Source organism: Asterias amurensis, chromosome 13 (assembly GCF_032118995.1).
Source record: "Asterias amurensis chromosome 13, ASM3211899v1".
NCBI classification, from domain to species: Eukaryota; Metazoa; Echinodermata; class Asteroidea; order Forcipulatida; family Asteriidae; genus Asterias; species Asterias amurensis.
In genome coordinates this window covers 20001831-20021667 of record NC_092660.1, presented here as the reverse complement: position 1 = coordinate 20021667, position 19837 = coordinate 20001831, and the positions used below count along the sequence as shown (strand labels likewise).

The 19837-nt window shown below is 38.9% G+C and overlaps 2 protein-coding genes across 2 annotated transcripts; one reads left to right on the top strand and one right to left on the bottom strand.

The window, feature by feature from the left end:
• The first annotated feature begins 1237 nt into the window (after positions 1-1237).
• LOC139946248 (uncharacterized) lies at positions 1238-6701 on the top strand. Its single transcript, XM_071943868.1, has 3 exons — positions 1238-1370; positions 2908-3148; positions 3801-6701. The coding sequence occupies exons 2-3, from the start codon at positions 2950-2952 to the stop codon at positions 4517-4519; spliced, it is 918 nt and encodes a 305-aa protein (XP_071799969.1). The 5' UTR covers positions 1238-1370; positions 2908-2949; the 3' UTR covers positions 4520-6701.
• A 2380-nt stretch (positions 6702-9081) lies between these two features.
• Positions 9082-18608, bottom strand: LOC139946090 (S-methyl-5'-thioadenosine phosphorylase-like). Its single transcript, XM_071943695.1, has 9 exons — positions 18567-18608; positions 17115-17233; positions 15519-15605; positions 14745-14803; positions 14305-14422; positions 13381-13533; positions 12756-12998; positions 11724-11846; positions 9082-11518 (listed from the first exon to the last, which is right to left on the bottom strand). Exons 2-9 carry the CDS (start codon positions 17160-17162, stop codon positions 11489-11491), a joined length of 861 nt encoding a protein of 286 aa, XP_071799796.1. The 5' UTR covers positions 17163-17233; positions 18567-18608; the 3' UTR covers positions 9082-11488.
• Between the last annotated feature and the right edge of the window lie 1229 nt (positions 18609-19837).

Here is a 19837-nt window from a genome sequence, read left to right as displayed (position 1 = left end):
AGTGATGGGGACTGGGATTTTGCAGATCGCGGCTTGCTGTAGCGCCTTGATCAAGGCTAGGTTTTTTCAGAGCCAAAACTCCCACAAAAGAGATTTACACATGGTACTGTACCCGCAAGTTTGTATAGTTTCTTTGTATTATCAACATCATGCAAAGCTTCAAACATTACTTCAAAAACACCTGGTTGCACCAAATGAATGGGGACATTGTTTCATAATATTTAATTATTTAATTGGTTGTTAATCTCAATTTATGCTGTAAATGTTTTCAATATTAATTACGCGAAACGTTTGGTGAGTTAAAATACTTTGATAACATAATGTTACACGAGTACAAACTCTAGCCTCTAAACTATGTATTAAATTGAACTCTAACCAGTATTGAAAGCTTCCTTTTCCATGTGCCCAGATACAAACGGACTTCGAAGAGTGATTTTAAGGGAAGGTGTACGTTTGGTAATAAGGGACTGGACACCCAGTTAGTAGTTGCCAAATAATAGCGAATCATGAGCCAAAAAGACCTTTTTGTTGTTGATATAAGCATGGTAGAAGTATCCTCCATGCATGGAGGAATAAATTAGTTTATTAATTAATTTATTCCTCCATGCTCCATGCAAGGCATGGCCAGCCGAATGTTAGCGTGTGACCAAATTCAACATTAACTCCGTAACAATTCATGGGCTGAAATATCTCCTATTTGTTTCCAATAAATTCAACATTGTTGTGTAACTTTTCTACTAACTAGATCAATCCGTTTTTGATTCACTGCTTTCATAGTTTTCAAACCGTCCTCGCGGTTGGCAAAAAATCGGGCTGTCACACTTGCGTTGCGATAGATGCCCTACCATTTAAAGGAACACGTTGCCTTGGATCGGACGAGTTGGTCAAAACAAAAGCGTTTGTAACCATTTTTTATATACTGCATATGGTTGGACAGATGTATTAAAAGTAGAATACAATGATCCACACAAGTTTGCCTCGAAATTGCGTGGTTTTCCTTCTACTGTGCGAACTAACACGGTCGGCCATTTATGGGAGTCAAAATTTTGACCCCCATAAATGGCCGACGTGTTAGTCGACGAGGTAAAAAGAAAACCACGCAATTTTGAGGCATGTTTGTGTGGATCATTGTATTCTACTTTTACAACATCTTTCTACCCATATGCATTTTATAAAAAACGGTTACAAACGCTTTTCAAAGACCAACTCGACCGATCCAAGGCAATGTGTTCCTACCATTCTTTATGTCTGTGGATCTGTACGTCTATTGGGAAGAGCGCCCTCTCTAGACAGACTCATCGTCATCAATCACATCAGACGACCATCATCCGGCTAGCCTGTGCATAACAACTTTGAAGCGCACTAAAAAGGTTCGTATTAATATTTGTATGAATGAAACATAAATCATTTATTTCTAACATAATTGGTATTATTACATAGCGTTAGCGTGTCCCTCCTTTATGTCTTAGCCTCTTTGGTGTACTGTCGATGTTGATCAGAGGCTGATCAGACAAGTCGGAATGTCTGTGCACGAATTTGTTTTATGTCGTACATTACATTGCCAATGCAAAAAGTGGTACGTCAGTAAGTTTACAAAATAATTATAACACGAATGATGATTATAGCTAATACACTATATGAATACGTACCGTGGGGGGTGGGGGGGGCGTGAAGGCTTACGAAAAGTATGTTTTTTCTATCATTTCCAGGCCCAGGTAAATTCACCTTCGAATGAATTACAAAGGGCACTTTCAGTCCACTGACTGGGAAATTCTTAATTCATTAGGCCCCTATATGGAATCTTTTGAAGGGCACCAAACGTAACCAAAGCCAAGACCAGGGCAAGGGGGGCAACGAAGACAAGGCCGTGGCCTGCGTGTAATTCCAGGCCTACCCTGATGACGATGTTTATTTTGCACTTTTTAGTTTACTCTATTATGTGAACAAAATTCATAGGCAAATCACTTGGGTGGGGAATCGAACCCATGACCTTTACATATTAACATTGCATTGCAATAAGGTTTATCGCGATTCAGAAACGCACTGCATTGTGGGAAGGAATATGGGGCGGTTACTAGGCAGTTTGTACGACTCGCGCACACAACGCCTATACCTTTGTTTGGGTTCAACAGCGCCCTCTCTTGATATTTTGCTGTTCGCGACTATCCTAATATAAATGGTCTAGTGTAGTGGTAAGACTGTCTATCAATAAGACTCTATCAATAAGGTCGTAGATTTGAATCCCATCTGATTGATTTGCCTAGGCTATGTTCACACATTATATGGAGCAATTAACTAGTTTATTACTCCATGGTTCACAGAACTCGGGAAAGTACCAAGTATACAATCAGGCGTGATACTTCACGGGCGCAACAAAGACGATTGCCTCCATGCCCCCTGGTCAATGCCTTAGTTCCCTTGAAATGCTCCAGTAGAAATTTACAAATTCCTTAGTTATAGGGTGACCTTTATACAAGGAGAAAATGCCTCTTGATGCCCTTGCCCTTTTAAAATGAAACATACAGGCCTATACAGTACTTAATACACAAGGGTGTGTGGGTTAACAACATAACAATACATTCTTCTTTGTCCCTGATGCAAAACTAAAATGACTGACATCTTTATGTTTTGATTTTTGGGGTTGAACAAAGAATTGACTAGAGTGGGATTCGAACCAACGACCTCCAGATTAACGTGCCGGCGCTCTACCAACTGAGCTATCTTGCCCTATGTTGGTGGTGTCCCTAACATAGGGCTAGATAGCTCCGTTAATCCAGAGGTCGTTGGTTCGAATCCCACTCTAGTCAATTCTTTTTTCAACCCCCAAAAATCATTTCAAAATTTACCCAGTCAGTTTCCCTTGTGGTTTATATTGATTGATATCTTTATGTTTTGTTTATTCTGAAGGTGTGCTATGATTCTGACAGTTGCAATCGATATAAAAAATCAATGGCTTCCGAGCCTTTAATGTCGACTGATACGGAAGACATTGAGGAAACGCTTTCCAGGCTTCAAAGAGAGTGTCAGGAAGAAGTTAACCAGTTCCGTCCAAGCTTTTCCTATGGCTGTGCCAGGACGAGTGGCGTCACGGTCTGCATTAAGAGAAGAGAGGGAAGGAATCCTGGGAGCATCAGCTCACAGAGTTCAGGTACACACTTGCCTGATAAAAGTGGGGTTTTTGTTCGGGTTTTTTGTCAGTAAGGGGTATTGTAGGCTAAACCATGATTTGTAAACCATGTTTTATGTTGCTATAATTTTTATGGATTACAAACGGATCATGTTTGAGCATCAGCTCTCAGAGTTCAGGTAAAGACTTTCCTGATTAAAGTGCCGTTTTTTTTCAAGTATTTTATGGGGGGGGGGTTCTAAACCATGATTTATAAACCGTGTTTGATGGTTCACTTTTTTTTCATTGCTTAAACCATGATTAAAAAACTGTTTTATGAGTTTATTACACATGTCATCACATATAATTTATAAACGTTTATTTTAGATCGGTTCATAGTTTAGAAACAACTTAAAAAGCAAAAAACACGACGTCGCTGGTATGTAAGTTCCACAAAATAATTTTGACAACACCTTCTATTGTTATTATCTTGTGACAAACTATGTCAAAACAAAAATATGCTTTTAACAATTAATTTCTGATGCTTGTACCAGCCAAAATTGTCACAGATTTTTAATTTTATGTTGGGATACACCAAGACAGAATATTGTTCAATTACCAAAAATGTTTAGTGCCTTTAAGACAAAAAGCTTACTCAATGAAAACATTCTTGTTTATTTTATTTCATATGTAGAAACAATGGGAACCATTTGCCGCTTTAAAAGGCCTGAAAGTCCAGAGTCTCAGTCATCCGTAAAAGTAAAAAAAAAAGCAGTCTCCAAGACTCCTTCTCCCAAAACTCCAAAGACAACTCCCAAAATACAATTGAGAATTTGTTTCAAACCAAAGTCTGCATCCGGAAAACCAAGAGCAAATAAAGAGAAAAGTGATCGTGGAAGCTTCTCTTGTAATGACTGCGGTGATAAATTCACCTACAAGGGTAACCTCAAAAGACACCAGGAACTTCACAAAGTTGCCAGCAACGAGTATCGCTGCGACGAGTGCGGGAAGACTTTCTCCGCGAAGAGAAACTTCTCAAGACATTTGAAGTGTCACGAGCCCCTAGACCCAGAAGACAGGTCATACTCTTGCGACAAATGCGATAAGTCATTCCACCGTGCCAAATACTTGTACCATCACCAAAAAGTCCATGATGTTGCCCGTCCTTACGCTTGCCATATGTGTCCGAAGACATTTAAGACACGCTTTAACCTTAACAGCCATGAGGCAATCCATCTGAACTGCAAGGAGTTTGTCTGCCAGTACTGCGGGATGGCTTTCACAAGGAGCTCTTACCGGACTATACATGAGAGAATCCACACCAAGGAGAAACCATTTGGCTGTGACCAATGCAGTATGTCCTTCATTCGAAGTGACCATTTAAAGAGCCATAAAAAGATTCATGCAAAATAAAAGTACAAAAGAACAAAAACCAACATTTCAAGCGACACTTCAGAGATGTTTCCTACTTATTCCAAACTGCCAAGTCACACAAACTTGAGAAAGGTCAATTGTTTTCCGTTACGGACAGTGAGTTGGTGTGTCAGCATTGAGTTTGATTCTCAAACTTCTGTGTGCCCTGAATTGACCAATGATGTTTACCTTGAACAGAGAGTTATATATATAAGAACTAGAGGGCGCACTGGCATATACACGCGGCCCGGCATGCGCGCATGCGGCCATTTTCTAAGTTGACAAAACAGCATCTTACAGCATGTGTTTGTGCGGGCATTTTGTAAGTTGACAAAACAGCATCGCGTAGCGTTTACTAAACACAAACTCCAACGTGTACTTCATATTCAACGCGCGTACAGAATGGCGCGCTTGTCTCCTTGTGGTCCCATTGTGTTTGTGGATGCAGCATCACCAGTGCGCCCTCTAGTTCTTATATATAACTCTATGACCTTGAATGAAACTTGTTTAACAGCTGACAGTAGAAAGAGACTATAACAACAGAATGCTTGCCACTAAGGATCTTTTGGAGCTAGGGGTTTTCAGCGGGTGGTTGCTTTCAAAGCAGTACATGGAACAAGACCGTCTCATTCTCATGCTCTAAAATCAATACTTAACTTCTTAAAGGATGCGGGTACTTTTTCAAAATGTCCACCACTTACAGGGTTTGAAGATAATGATAGTATTAGCTTCCCTTCAAATATTACTTACTGAGGTGCTATAGTTTTTGAGAAACGAGTAAAAACAACTCACAAAATAATTTTTGTTTCAGTGAGACGAAAACTATTTTAGCATGTAAAAACCTATTAACCAGTTGTACCATAACAGATCATAACTGGTTAATGCGTTTTTACATGCTAAAACTGAGACTAAATTATTTTTTGTGGCACTGTTTTACTCATTTCACAAAAACTACAGCACTTCCTTAAGTAATATTTCAAGGGAAGCTTTCTACTATCATTATCTTCAAACTGTGTTAAAGTTTAATATAAATCTGTGGAATTGTGTATTGTGTTTGAAAAAAGTACATAGACCCTTGAACAATAGACCCTTATCACGATGTGGTCATCTTGATTTTACTCCATTCCAACTCATTGTAACCAAACTGAGGCTGGACGAAATAATAGTCTGGTGCCATACGCAATGAATGTAAGCATTCATTACTTTTATTGGAAACAGGGAACATGGCCAAGATGGTGACAGCATGATAAAGGTTTTTAGCCCATATTCATATCCAAATGTGCATGATCAGTGCGCAAAGGAACCTGGTTGAAATCCTAAGTCCTGGGGTGTGTTTTAGTGGTCAAAACCAATAACTGTTCCGGTTAATGGCCAGTGGTTAACCCATGGCAAGTTAAACCAAAACAGGTATACCAAAACATTGGTTATGACCGCGAAAATGGACCCTAAGCAACACTGGCGACCCTCATGGCGGTACACAACTATTCAGCCTAGCATAGTTTTTTGCAAACTACAGCATGGCGTCCATCTTGACTGCTGGATTGATTTTTTTGTTTTACTGAGTTTTCAAAGATTTAAGATGGTGATCATGTCTATGGGCTTGTCAATACTTTCAAAGACTAAGACTCCAACCATCATGTTCTGTGCCTCAAAGTGGCCCAGCAGTCTAGTTCACTGAACCCAAGCTCTAGGCAGTGGAGTGTGGGTTAGAATCCCAGTCGTGACATTTGTGCCGTGGAGCTTAGCACTAAAAACCGCTTGGTATAAAGTTGGGAAGGTAGTGCATTCTGCTCTACCAGCCAAGCTCCTAGTGGATGATTCCCATGCCTAGATCCTTTTAGACTGAACCAGCAGGTGGCAACAGGCCCGTGGTGGCAACATGGCCGTGGTGGCAGTTGATTTTAGTCGACTGCCCAAATCAGTTTAAGTATAGCCTCACCTTGAACAAAAACCTGTCTTCCTCTGTTTTCAGGGAATGGTTCATTTTTGGGCCTGATTCTTACTTCGGCTTAAAAAGTTATTTTTACTTACATTTTTATTACATGTCATTTTATTTCATGTAGATTTTGAAGTTTAGTCCAAACATAATGCTGCAGTTTAGTTTTATGTGAATAAAAATGGTGCCTTACATGCTGTTATTTTAAAGATAAATCCTTTATAGATAATACAAATTTACAATCTATTCTCAATGAAATTTGTCAGATAAATTTTGGCAATAAAACAAATATTTCTATGAAAGTGTTTTCAATAGTTATCATTAATGCTTGTTTGTAATGTTTGTTACCCACCAGACCTTTGTCATTAGGCGAGCTATGCTGTTCTCCGATCTAAACAGTATAACAAGACTGATGCGCGAAGAGCAAAACAGTTTGCAGTCAGTGGCAGAGTGGGTGGAGGGGGGGTCGGACTGCGTTGCCTCTTCTTGCCAAGTGAGATAGAAAAAGTGCATTTTATGAACTATACATAAGTTAACGAGAAGTTTGTTTGCTCCCCACCCTAAATAGAAGAAAAGCAGGCTAAAAATGTAACAACTTTTCCCAAAATTGTGACCCAGGGGTTAATGACTTCCAACTTGAGGTATGTTGGATGACTTAGACCCTGTAATAAATGGTCCTTTTCCGGGGGTTGTGGGAAGAGGGGGAGGTATAGAAAATGATTTTAAGAATGGAGCTCGGACGTTGAAAAAATTGAGTCGTATGTTAGGACCTTCAACCAGGTCAACAGTAGAGAAGTGCATGATTTCTTTGAATCTGAAGAAAATTACAGCAATTTTTTTCGACCAAACAGACATTTAATACACACTTGGAATTCAGATGAAAGCCTGTTGTGGGATTGCTCTGTTGAGAAAAAAAAACCAATTTTACAAGATTCTTGGATTAGGTACAGAAAAAAGGCGTCGAAAGCACTCCAAAAGCAAAGCACAAAGATTTATAGTATAACCATAGTGATTTGGATGTGAACTTGCATGCTTCAGGGTGGGTAGGCCTACACCTTTGGTAGTTAGTCTACTGTAAACAATTAATGACCATGAGAATGTACATGGTAAAGGGCGCTGTGGAGAACTATCTATATTATAAAGCATTTTAAACAATCTCTTTGAAGAAGGTATACCCCAAAATTTGATTCTCTGAAAAAGACTTCAGCCATAATGAAGGCTTTCCTCAGGCATCTGAAAGCACACAATTTTCATCCTCATCAATTATAGTGGGATGCATGTGTTAAAAGTATTCCTACCACAACCTTGTTTCCATGGTTACATGTACCATGGCAACGCACGCTATGTTGAGAAATGAATAGGAAGTCGTTTCAACCATGAAATTGAGCTTGTGTATGTCATGTAATATCATAATGTGATATAAAGGCCTATGGGAGGAGGCAACCATCCTTACTTGCAGCTGAGAAGCTGCATTGCAAAGGAAGCGGCTCACCATACAACATGTTAGAGCTGCAGGCATGACATCGAAATGTTGGATTTTTCAAGAGAAAGTTAAACTGGAGGTCCTGGAGGAAGCTTAGGAGCTCGAGAACCAATGCACAACTCCACTAATAATGTATAGCTTTGGCTGGGTATCGAACCAGGGGCCACAGTGGTGAGGAAGAGCTCATCTTCGGCACCGAGTTCAGTGCCACCCGTTGGCAGTGCAACAGGTAGTTTGTGTGTACAGTATTTTGTTGTTTGCGACATGTTTAAGGTACAGGGTAACCTAACTACGAATGACCTATTTCATGGTCGTTTGTATTGATAACAAAATCAAAGCGATGACATTATTGAATTGAATTTGAAAGAGAACATAAATGCTCGGTTGATGGTCATGACACTTTTGGTTGGTATTCGTTTGCGGCAATCGTTCAATGTTCTTACTGGTATTGTAGTCAATGTTTCCCGATAATTATTCTTGATAACTTTCTCCATGGTTGTCACCGAATTTTTTACAACTTCCTTTTTATAGATTTCAGTAAGATGATTTATTGTTTTTGAAAATCTTTCGTGTGGATTATAAATGCTTAGTGAAAACGAAGTAATGAAAGTAAAGTTACTGTTACACAAAAAGTCAAGCTTTTTTTTTCTTGAAATTGTTGCTGGATATAACTGAAAATTGAAAAACAGTTTTTATATATTAAAAAAACATTTTTCCAAATACCACCCTCGCCAAGAGCGTCAATTTATTTTCAAATTAAACTACAAAGTTCTTTTTTAGCTAGGAAAAGTAATTGAAAACAATTGATGTTGGAGCCATAACTTTGTTCTTCAAAAGCATTTACAGTCATATGAAGAAGAATGAAATTGGGCTGGGTGGGTGGGTGGGTAAAAAAAAAAAAAAATTCATGAACTTGAAAGGGTAATGAAATGAACAGATCGGGCTGAGAAAACATTCCCATGTCAGTTAAAATAAATCAAGTATTGACACTGCTTAAAAATGGTATTCTTGAAAAAAATCATGCCCAAAAATCTTATTTGAACAATTCTCTGTGGAGTAAAGTGACACAAGAATTTCTTTTTTAAATAATGATTGAAAACGATTCTAGAAAGAATTTGTACAAGAAACAGTTGTCAGCAGTTACTATATTTAATTCCAATACCAAACATTTAAAAATGTTCACAACAATGTCGTAAATACATGCAACTTAGAAAATAATAAATATTGAACAGTATGTAATTGTGAGAATAAATTTATTTTGTGTATTTTTTTGTTTCCATTCAGCACCATTACGTAAATTGTATGTCAGTTATGCAAAACATTAGTATAGTGCTTGAAAAGACGTCGGACCGGACCACTTTGCAAAACTGACCCCATCTTTAGTTATTTTGCTTCATCCAGCAGCAATACACCTGGTCGACATTGCCGAAAAAATGCAGGAAAAAAACATTTTTCGAAACGCACAAACTCACGACTAGGACCTGCATGTACATGCACGTATGTGTGTTCGTTGTTCGATCGATGCAAAGTCTGCCTCGATTGACGTCACAAAAGGGGTAGGCGGAGTCACCCCCAAACAACTTTATCTATTTGTTAAACATATAAATCGTTACAAACAGTTACTAAAAGAAATTATTTTATTGTTCATAAACATATACTCTAATGTTTGAAGAAAACAAATTATATTTCCAGGTGACTTTAATATTCCTCTTGAATAGAAATCTCAATGGTACTATATTAGAAAAATAAAATCCTCTGCATGGAGCCACACAACAATTTTAACTTTTGTGGGTTTCATTGTGGAACTTGAATGCAGCATAAAACCATAAGGGGACCCGGACAAGTCTAATACTGATATAAGAAATTAATGGTTGTTTTTTAACAGAGGTTTTATCTCTGGCAGATGTTTCAACACGGTCAAGTAATTTTGTTTTCTAAAGTAGAGATATAGCCATTATTTTTAGGCGCTAACTATAATAACAATATCTACTCTTGTATAACACAGTTCCAAAGAATGATCATTGCGCTTCAAATATTATCACACCTGGTCTCAGGGTCATATATTTCTTTCCTTAAACCATCTTAAACATGTGCACCAAGATTTACCCCTGGGTGATGAGAAGCAATTAAGCGTCTTGCTCAAGGACCCAAGTGTCATGACCAGGATTCGAACCCACACCCCAATGATCGAGTCCGATCACAGAGTGAAGTGATAGGTTGTGTCCTGGTTAGTGGTTGATCTAAAAACGGCAGCTCGTTTTCTCAAAACTTATGACTAGGAAATTCGTCCTCAAAGTTTGTGCCCCCTCCCCCTAATAATTATTCTGCTTCCGACCCTGGAAATGGTTGTTTAACTTGGTTCAACTAGATTAAATCTACAAGTGACAGCAGCTTTGTAGCCTAAAGCCTTGTTTATACTGTGAATGCGAAGCTAACTTTGACGTCACATGACGGTTTCGCTGTTTTCTTTTTTTTTAGTAGTTGAACACAGTTTTGTGACAAATTTGAGACGTATAAATTCGTATCGCATTTGCAGTAGGTATGAACCAGGCTTCAAAGTGGCAATAAATCCCTTGCATAGGCCAGTGCGGAAATGTGCCAGCGCATACATGCCACACACAACTATTAGCCAGTGAAAGGTCTCCAATTGAGGGCGCTGTTTGTTCTTGTGGCGTCATACGCAAGGTGGTCTATAGTTTTTACCAATATAACCAAAGCGAAATGTTTCTAGATACAGAGAGCAAAGCATCCAAAGCAAACACAAATTTAAGTTACAAGTTTCAGTTACAAATTTCAGGTACCAATGCTGTATTTTGTTTTGTTTATTTTCTTCATTCATAAAGAGGGTAAACATTAAAGAGTTAATTTTGCTGTCATTTATTTCTGATATATGTATTGAACATCAATAAAATGTGTTTTGTTTAATCCAGACATATCTGACTTGCGTAATTAGCGAATAAGTCATGCCCCCCCTTTTGTGGATTGTTACCGCCCCCCTACCATCGACGTCACGTCGGGAATTCAAACATGTGTTTTGTTTATTCCAGACAAATCTGACTTGCGTAATTAGCGAATAAGTCATGCCCCCCCTTTTGTGGATTGTTACCGCCCCCCTACCATCGACGTCTCGTCGGGAATTCAAACATATCGTCGGCAAAAAGAGTCTGGTCCCTAACTACACACGCCTAGGTACCAGGCCACGTTTATGCAAATGAAGGCTCCCTTTTAGGGGCGGGGTGGTTTCCCCTTTTCCCTAATCTCTTGAAAACCATTTTAAAAATACTTGCGCATGTTTAATCGTTTAAATGAATTAAAAAAAACACTGCAGCCACCCTTTAAGCAAGAATAAAATACAACGAAAACTAAAACCTTACCATTTTGAACCTTAAACAAACTGGATTGGATCCAATAAACTTTCAGGGCAACTTTCTTCCGTCTTGCGAGTATCACTCGTTGCCCATAATTTGTGGTAATTTGCCTGATGCAGACTCTATGCCATGACACAGTCAATCTAGGCTCATCACCTGACTCATCACCTTTGCTGTGGGAACTACTGCATTACAGACTCCTTAGCAATTGCCTAAAGGAAAACAAAATCAGGAAATACTTTAAGAACCTGAAGAAAGGGTAACAACAAGGCAATGTTGCAACAAAGTCATTTTATCAAGTCAAGTTAAGTCACAAGTCAAATTTTCTCAGGTCAAGTCAAGTCAAATGACTCGAGTCCAAGTAATAAGCCGAAAGGGAAACTTGGTGGAATTGTTTCATAACATGGTGACAGTTACCTGCTTTTCCGCCAGAGTTTGTCCCCATTCCATATTGGCAATTCTTGGAATGACATCTCTCAAGATTTGCAGAGCACTTACTGCATTCTTTTTGAACGTCTCCATCACCAGTTCCACATTCACCTGCCAAGAGAGAGACAAAGTCAATAACACCAAATATATTTAATTAGTGCTGCGACTTCAAGAGACAGGAGCCACTGCTGTTCCCAGTGAGAAGGGTGACGATCTGTTTCATTTCATTTATTAATTCTGGTTGTGACGCCAAGGACTCTCAGAAGAGCGAACTTAACGTTTTCCTAATGTTTATAAATCATGCATTTCTTGTTATTGTTGCTGTGTAAATTTGATGTTTTTAAAGCCTGAGCGAATAAATAAATAAATAAATAAATATACATAGCAAGGACTCGCCAAATTCCCTGCTTCTGTAAGCCCCGGGTTTGAATCTCGAACATGACACTTGCATCCTTGAGCAAGACATTTTACAACAATTACTTCTTTTCAACCAGAGATAAATGGGTACCAATGTGGGCAGAGATGGTTCTTGTGATTAATTTAGCTGAGATGATTTAACGAATCGGCTGGATGGCAGAGATGATTTGCGAGCATTGAAAAAACGAGCGTTCACAACATACTGAGCCAAGTTTGCCTCGAGTTACTATATAAGTAGTATTAGGGTATGTAGTCCTTCCCAATATATATGTTAGTCTCAGTCATACATCAATCAGGCATGTAACTGCCCGTTGAAAAAAAAAGAGCACAATTTTCAAAGGCACAACGCAAGTGCGGAGTGAGGCAGCCGAAACGCCACGGGACATGATACCCACAATGGTACCCTAGAAAATGTTGAGGTTTATTATGCTCTTAGGTGCATTGTTAGCATGTACTAGGCTTATTTTACATGATTGTAGTTGTATACTGTTGTTGCCAGGCATACAGTATATTAGGCTTAAAAAAAAAAAACCAAAAAGCTGAATTCCGCGGAAACGCGGTAGAGTTGCATGCCTGAATAATGAAAGTTTGAAATTTACTCACATGTTCAGCACCATCATCCTTCCAGGAGTCAAAGTCTGTTGGCAGTGCAATGGCCCCATAACAAAGTCCCATCTCAGCGGCTAATACCACTTCCGGAACAGAGGTCATATTGATCACGTCTCCGCCCCATGATTGGAATAATTTACTCTCTGCCCGAGATGAAAATCGGGGTCCTTCGATGGACACGACAGTCCCAGTACGATGATAATTCATACCAAGCCGTTTTACGGACTCGATCAATGCCTTCGAAACGAGAAGAAATTAAAAGCATGTTTTTAAAGGTCATCTTAGAAGGTGACCAAGTAATGATGGGAGAATGGCAATCACTCTTAAAATTCACGATAGTAAAAACTCTGATTAATAAAGACTGATGGTAATAAAAATTCTTTGCAGCAACTTTTTAAGCATGGCAGTTGCGACAGAATTCGTGGTGGGGCACCCCCATTGGTGTTATTTCAGATTGTTAGTAAATTTTTAGAAGTTTCATAACGCCTGGCATCTTGAAGAGGGCAAGGCCTTGCATTTTGTATAGGGCACTTCTTAAAATGAATGTGAAACTCTTGAAAGGGCACCAAGGCAAGGACCAGTGCTTCTGTGTAATTAAAGTACAAAATCATTTTCTTACTTGCCGTGTCTTTTCACAAAATGGTGTGTGCATTGGAATGTGGCATATCCCTTTTGAGCTGTTTGGTTGGCCGTCGTAGAATGACTGCTCTCGTTTGGTCGTCCGATCTATAAACTGATCCAGGATGACAATTTGGCCGGGGTGGATGTGTTCCTACAGGGTAAAAGTCATTGAAGATAATTTACATCAGCCTTTAAATTGTTTAAAGAACCACACATGTAACAGAAAAAGAAGAAGAAAAGTAGAAAAACATAACAACAATAACCAAGAAACAGAAACAAAACATTGAAGCCTAGTTTGGAAAAGCACCTTCATGTTTTACCATAAAACGAATCTGGCATTGTAAAGACATAGTGAAGGGGTTTAAAACACCCTATGGTGTAATGTACACAAATACCCTAGAGGTCAAATACATTAGCAGATTTCATTAAATAATACTACATGTCATGGTCAAGCGGTCTAGTTCCCCATATCAGACCCAAGTTTTGGTGTTGTCAGCAGCAGAATGTTGGTCGAATCCTGGTCATGACACTTGTGCCTTGAGCAAGGCACTTAACCATAATTGCTTTGTGAAAAGTTGGGAAGCATTCTGCTCTACCAGCCATGCTACTAGTGGATGATACCCATGCCCATATCTTAACCATAGAGCTAGGACACAGTGAAGGGGGTAACCCTGTTTCAGCCCCAGGAGTTTTGTAGAAGTTTCAGCTTCATTAATTGTCAAGTTTTTGAGAGAAAAAGGTGAAAAAACTTTTCAGGAGAGTCGTGTAAATCTGTTTTACAGCACCTCCGCTAGAAATATTTTAAGGGAAGCTTTCTACATCAATATCTTTAAACATGTTAAATCGTGGACATTTTTAATATTAATCTTTGCACATTGTGTTTTGTGTGGTACTAAAACCCTACAAACTGCGAGTGACTCACTTGAAGAGAACCGCATGCTGTTGTAACGATGAGATGAGTACAACCTGCATTCTTAAGGGCGAAGATATTGGCTCGATAATTGATACCAGATGGGAGGATTCTGTGGCTGCGACCGTGTCTGTTGAAAAATCAAACAGAGAAATAAATAACATCAATAAACAGCTGCATGGAACCCAAACACAAACTGCAACAACATAATGTTGATTGATCGTAACTGCAAATCAATCGTAGTTGCTGAGTAGAGTGTGATGTTACAATACAAATCACTGAGGTAATACTGAAACTTTGTCTTTCAAGAGATGAATTTTATTGCTTTGTGAAATCGACCCCGGGTCTCTCTCAGATATCCTCCAAAGTCAGAAGATGGTTTTTGAGGATTTATGACCAGTAAGAACACTTCAAGTTTGTTGTTATCCCTTCAAATGTACATCAGAGATTACCTTGCCAAGAGTACACACTGGATTCCGCTAATAGTGCCTGTCATCAGTGCGTCAGAAGGCTGGTGGTAGAGAAAAGTAAACTTCGTTTCTGTCTACAACTCAAAGAATCAATATCAATGCCAGCAGTTAAAACACCCAAGGACTAGTCAAAGTTCACTCCAAGCGGTTCGACTGACTAGTGTAGTATTGAAAGGCATCCTTATTTAATATGAAACATGGACTAGTGACAAACCTGATGGACCAGTGAAATGAGAAACTAACTCGTCCTGCTAGCTAGTCACTGAATTTTTTGTTAGGGGCAACCATGGACTTTATATCCTGCTTTGTGCTGTAGCAAGCATTATTATACCTACCCTATACCAATGATGTTACCCTCTTCTTTGTTCATCCCCAACTTTCTTTGTGTGCTTTCATCTCTATCACCTATTTCCTCTTGACTGTTTTTGTTACACACCAGGGGTCGATTTCACAAAGAGTTAGGACTGGTCTTATCTCGAGTTAAGATGACTTACTTGTCCTAACTTAGGACTAGCCTTAAGTCTTTAATATATCCTAGGACTACATGTAGTCCTAAGTTAGGAGTAACTCTTTATGAAATAAATTTAGTCCAATTTAGACCCATTTAGTCCTAATAGTTGTTGTGTTGTCATTTAGCCTTTGAGAAAGACTCTGTTAGGGTTAAAACATCAGGCAACTTATTATTTTATTCTTTTTTTTTTCAATCAGTAGGCCTATTTTGATATCTAAAGGTTAGCATAGTGTTGACGAGTTTACCTTTCCATATGGCGTGTCCACAAACTCCTCCTTTTTGTCGACTAGAATGTCCGGATTATCCAATCCGGTGCCTCCTATGATTCCAATCTGCAAAAAAATAAAGAAAATAAAGAAAATAAATAATAAATAAAATAAAATAAACAAACATTAAAGCCATTGGACACTTTCGGTAAACAGTGCTGTCCAAGGCCCACACTTCGTGTATCACAACTTATATATAAAATAACAAACCTGTGAAAATCTAGGCTCAATCGGTCATCGGAGTCGGGAGAACTTAAAGTCTATGGGAATTTTTGAAAGGGCACCAAGGCCAAAACCAGGGCAACAGAGGCCCTCTCCTGGGCTTGATGCTTGATGACTAGACACCTAGAAAGCTAATTGCTTGTCCAAGGTGTGGTATAGGGGTGCGGATATGCGGATGTGAAGGTGCAGTATTTTCAACCTCGAATTACACACCAACAATATAATAATTCAATAACAATTGCTCTTTGCCTACAATTTAAAGTAACACTGGGTCTGTCTGTCTGTATAGAACAAAAATTGACTCTACCATTCTTTAGTCACGCCTGCGGATTGAAACATCATGAGAAATGAAAACCATCCATATTGGACAACTGGATAGACTAGACTTGCAGAAAGCAGTTTACAAAAATGGATATTAAATACTATAGTATGACATGAGGTTCATTCCACTATTGTCTCCACAAATGTCGATAGCGGAATGAAAAATTGTTCTAGGAGTATTAAATACCCACAGGCTACAATTTAACTTTTAAAAAGTTTCCGCATGGGGCCACCACTTTTTCATTCGATATGAAATAATATAGTAAACTAATTTACCTCAAAACTTAATGAGATATCCCTTTTTGTAAAAATGAGTGAAAAAGTGGTGGCGCCATCTGAACATGCTGAAAGTTATCCTTAACTTTAATTTAACTTTGTTTAAGTAAGGGTAACAATTTGTAGACTGGTGTCTATTTGCGATAACTTATGCCATCGAAAGATTGACTTAAATAATATACCGTGGGTGGGTGCGTGTCGTGTGTGTTGGCATGTTTGTTTGGAGGGGGGGGGGGGGGGAGGGGGGCGTTGAAAAACTTGAATACCTTGAACTTGCTTGATTGAATTTGAAGTTCAACTGAACTGGGTGCTGGCATGGTACTTCTAGAAACTATATAAGGCTCCTTTGTGAGCTCACAGGGGAGCCTTATGCTTATACTTAATATAGTTTCTAGAAGTACTGGCATGGGATCCGTAAACTGGGCAGGCATTTTGGCTTTAGTTATGGTTTCACTCAGTTGGGACAGTCCTGCTAGTCATAACATATAGGCCCAAGTCTCCTAGTTGCGACTACAACTTAAACAAGTCTCGATGGTCACAGTGTAAAACCATGGAGCTATAGCTCCGTGACTGAGTAGTCCATAACTATGAAAAGTATGACTAGTGTCTTTTTATGAGCCTCGTTCCTATCGCCTCCACGACGAGGACAGTCCCAACGTGTCGAATAACAATTTGAGTAACAACTAATCCTTTGTTTCTACTTACACTACACAATATAAGGACAAAGTAACAAAAATAACTCAAAAAGACTCATACCTTTACTTGAACTTTAGCCATGTTGATGGGATCTATTTCTACCTCCATCAAAAGCGACACTCCTTACCAACTTTTAACTTTTTTTGACAAATCTCACGTGTCAGGGGTCACTGTTTAGTCTAGTATATGGAGAGCCCCAAAAAATAAATCAACCCTTTGGAAACAATTTAATGATTATTTAGATATAATTTGTCTCTAAAATGATTTAGAGAAATGTCTAAAATTATTTTAACATATCTTTCAACACATTGAAGACGTCGTTAGCATTAAAACAAATGTTAAGCTGTTTCTAGTGCTTTAATAAGAAATGCTACTTTGGCTCGCCATAGTCAAGCCAGACTATCTGACGTCATGCGTTCAGGCCATTGATCTCCATTATACTGACAATGGAGGGCCGTGTCCGAAACGGCGACTTCGGCTACAGCTACGGCTAGATCGCGTGCGTCTGCCTATTCTTCAACACTGGTAGACGCGCTGATCTAGACGCGCTGATCTAGACGTAGCTGTAGCCGAGATCAATGGTTCAGGCTCACAAATAGAGAGGTTGCGTGACCCCGCAAAAAGTTCGTTGTGCGCGCCGTAGGGCCGGCCATGTTGAGTACTATTTCTGTTGGTAACGCGTCGTCTGCTCGCAACAGCAGACGCACGTTTGTACCGAGAAAGTTGGTTTTTCTCCGACAGACAAAATATTTGGTGAAGGTTTTCTTTCAGTATTTTAATTATTTGGTAAGACAATGAATTACATCAAGCACATAATATTAACTCCGGATAATGCAAGTCAACGCTGGTCGATACTGTGAGAAAATACTAACGAGTTTTAATTCGTTAAAACAACAATTGTTTAAACAACAAAGATCCATATGAATTCAAATCTGCCGACTGGTCTCCAAACATTGAACTTTTCTCAGCAGTGTCGTAGCCAGATATTATTAAATACCGTTACTCTAAGCGAATTTAAGTCCATTGATGCACTATACAATCAAATTGGATGGGTGACGGAGGTAAAGGTGCACATCGAGGGAAATTTGCTCGTGAAAGTAAACAAACTTTGCAGTTTTACGCTACATTTAGCAAAATTTCGGCAATGGTGGTGCGGTATTTGGCTGGCCGTCATCGGCACTCGGTATATTTTAGATTCAACTATCTGAAGGGGGCGATTCACCTTGACAAAATGCATTGGCATAGATTTGATTTATTTTTAGATGGTTTGTTCACAATACAACAAAAATATTCATTTTGTACATGTACACATTTACTAAAAGAAAAGATTGAAGAAAGCAAAGATGTCTTAAGCAAGTCAAAATTAAATGTAAGAGAGTTAAATGAGAGAGAGAACAACGATAAAGGCAGTGGACACTATTAAATACTCAAAATAATAATGTTAGCATAAAACCTTACTTGGTAACGTATAAAACATTGAGAAAATAGAATTAGCTGTTGCAAACAACTTACCAACCAAATGGACCGAGAGTATAAATGCAAAAAATGGTTAATGGCCTGACGTTTCGACCCTAGCAGAGTCTTTCTCGAAGGCTAAATGACAACACAACAAACATGACAAACATGAACAGGTAACTAAGTGAAACATAAGCAGTGAAGTGGAAATACATGAATGGGGTTAGAAAGGACAACATCAAGGGTGGTGAGGTTGGGTAAACAGTAATTTATTAGTGAATGAGGCTCAGGCTAAAAGGCTATGGGGAAAAAAGGAGACGGCAAAACAAAAGGTTTATTAGTCGTTTCCTTCTTGGATGTTCAGACCATGGGGTTGAATAGTCTGGAGGCGTCTAATCCAGAGTTTCTTCCTACTCAAACGCACAGTCTCTCTGTGGTTGCCTAGTGCCTCTATGCCCTGTAAGATCATGTCAGAAATGGAGTGATTAGGAAGATTGAAGTATAAAACATTGTGAGACGGCTCCCTCTGAATGTAATTTTCGAGAAGTAATTTGAACTCAGATTTAGAATTTGAGGTCTCGAAATCAAGCATCTGAAAGCACACGACTTCGTGTGTTTTGTTTCTTTATTGCTATCTCGCAACTTCCGAAGTTGCGAGATAGCAATAAAGAAGTCTTCGACGACCAATATTAAGCGCAACTTTTCACAGGTTTGTTATTTTCTGCATAAAAATATGTTGAGATACGCCAAGTGAGGATTGGTCTTTGACAATTACCAATAGTCCGGTGTCTCGAACAAAAACAATATTTGGGACTGATATGGAAGTTCAAAACTCATCTCAAAAGACTCTAAAAAAATTAAGTCAATGTTATCTTGGCTGCTCTTGCACCTGTGTGTCTACATATCCGTAACAAAAACAAGCAAGATATTGCTAATTTTAATGTTGCCCTTCTTTCATTTATATGTAAAAATGTCAGAAACCAGAGGGCTAGTTGTCTAAGAAAATTGTTTACTTGCAAATGTTTCCCTCAAACTGATATTGTTGTTTTTTTATCTTCTGACACGTGGACGATCTGTTTGTCCTGTGTTTAGGCAACTTCTTCTTTTTCGTCGAGATCTCCAAAACCAATTCCGATGTTTTATCATTTTAATTTAAGCCATGCTTTGTCGTCCTCCGCGGCTGTTTCAACGGGTTCAGATTGTTTTCCCAGCCTTTGCTAGGCCCTGCTTGGTGCAAAATAATCGATGGTTGGCGAAGAAAATATTCACGGTCTCCTGGCTTACGATTTACATTTAACCGTGGTTTAACTGAGCACACGAACTGCTTT

Bases quoted from the DNA above. Each gene is read 5' to 3' on its own strand.
- LOC139946248 (XM_071943868.1), top strand. From the start codon at position 2,950: ATGGCTTCCGAGCCTTTAATGTCGACTGATACGGAAGACATTGAGGAA. The intron at 3,149-3,800 runs GTACACACTTGC...TTTCATATGTAG, and splicing joins CATCAGCTCACAGAGTTCAG to AAACAATGGGAACCATTTGC.
- LOC139946090 (XM_071943695.1), bottom strand. From the start codon at position 17,162: ATGGAGGTAGAAATAGATCCCATCAACATGGCTAAAGTTCAAGTAAAG. The intron at 14,423-14,744 runs GTAATCTCTGAT...ATTTTTCAACAG, and splicing joins CAGTGTGTACTCTTGGCAAG to ACACGGTCGCAGCCACAGAA. The intron at 13,534-14,304 runs GTGAGTCACTCG...TTTACCCTGTAG, and splicing joins CAGCATGCGGTTCTCTTCAA to GAACACATCCACCCCGGCCA.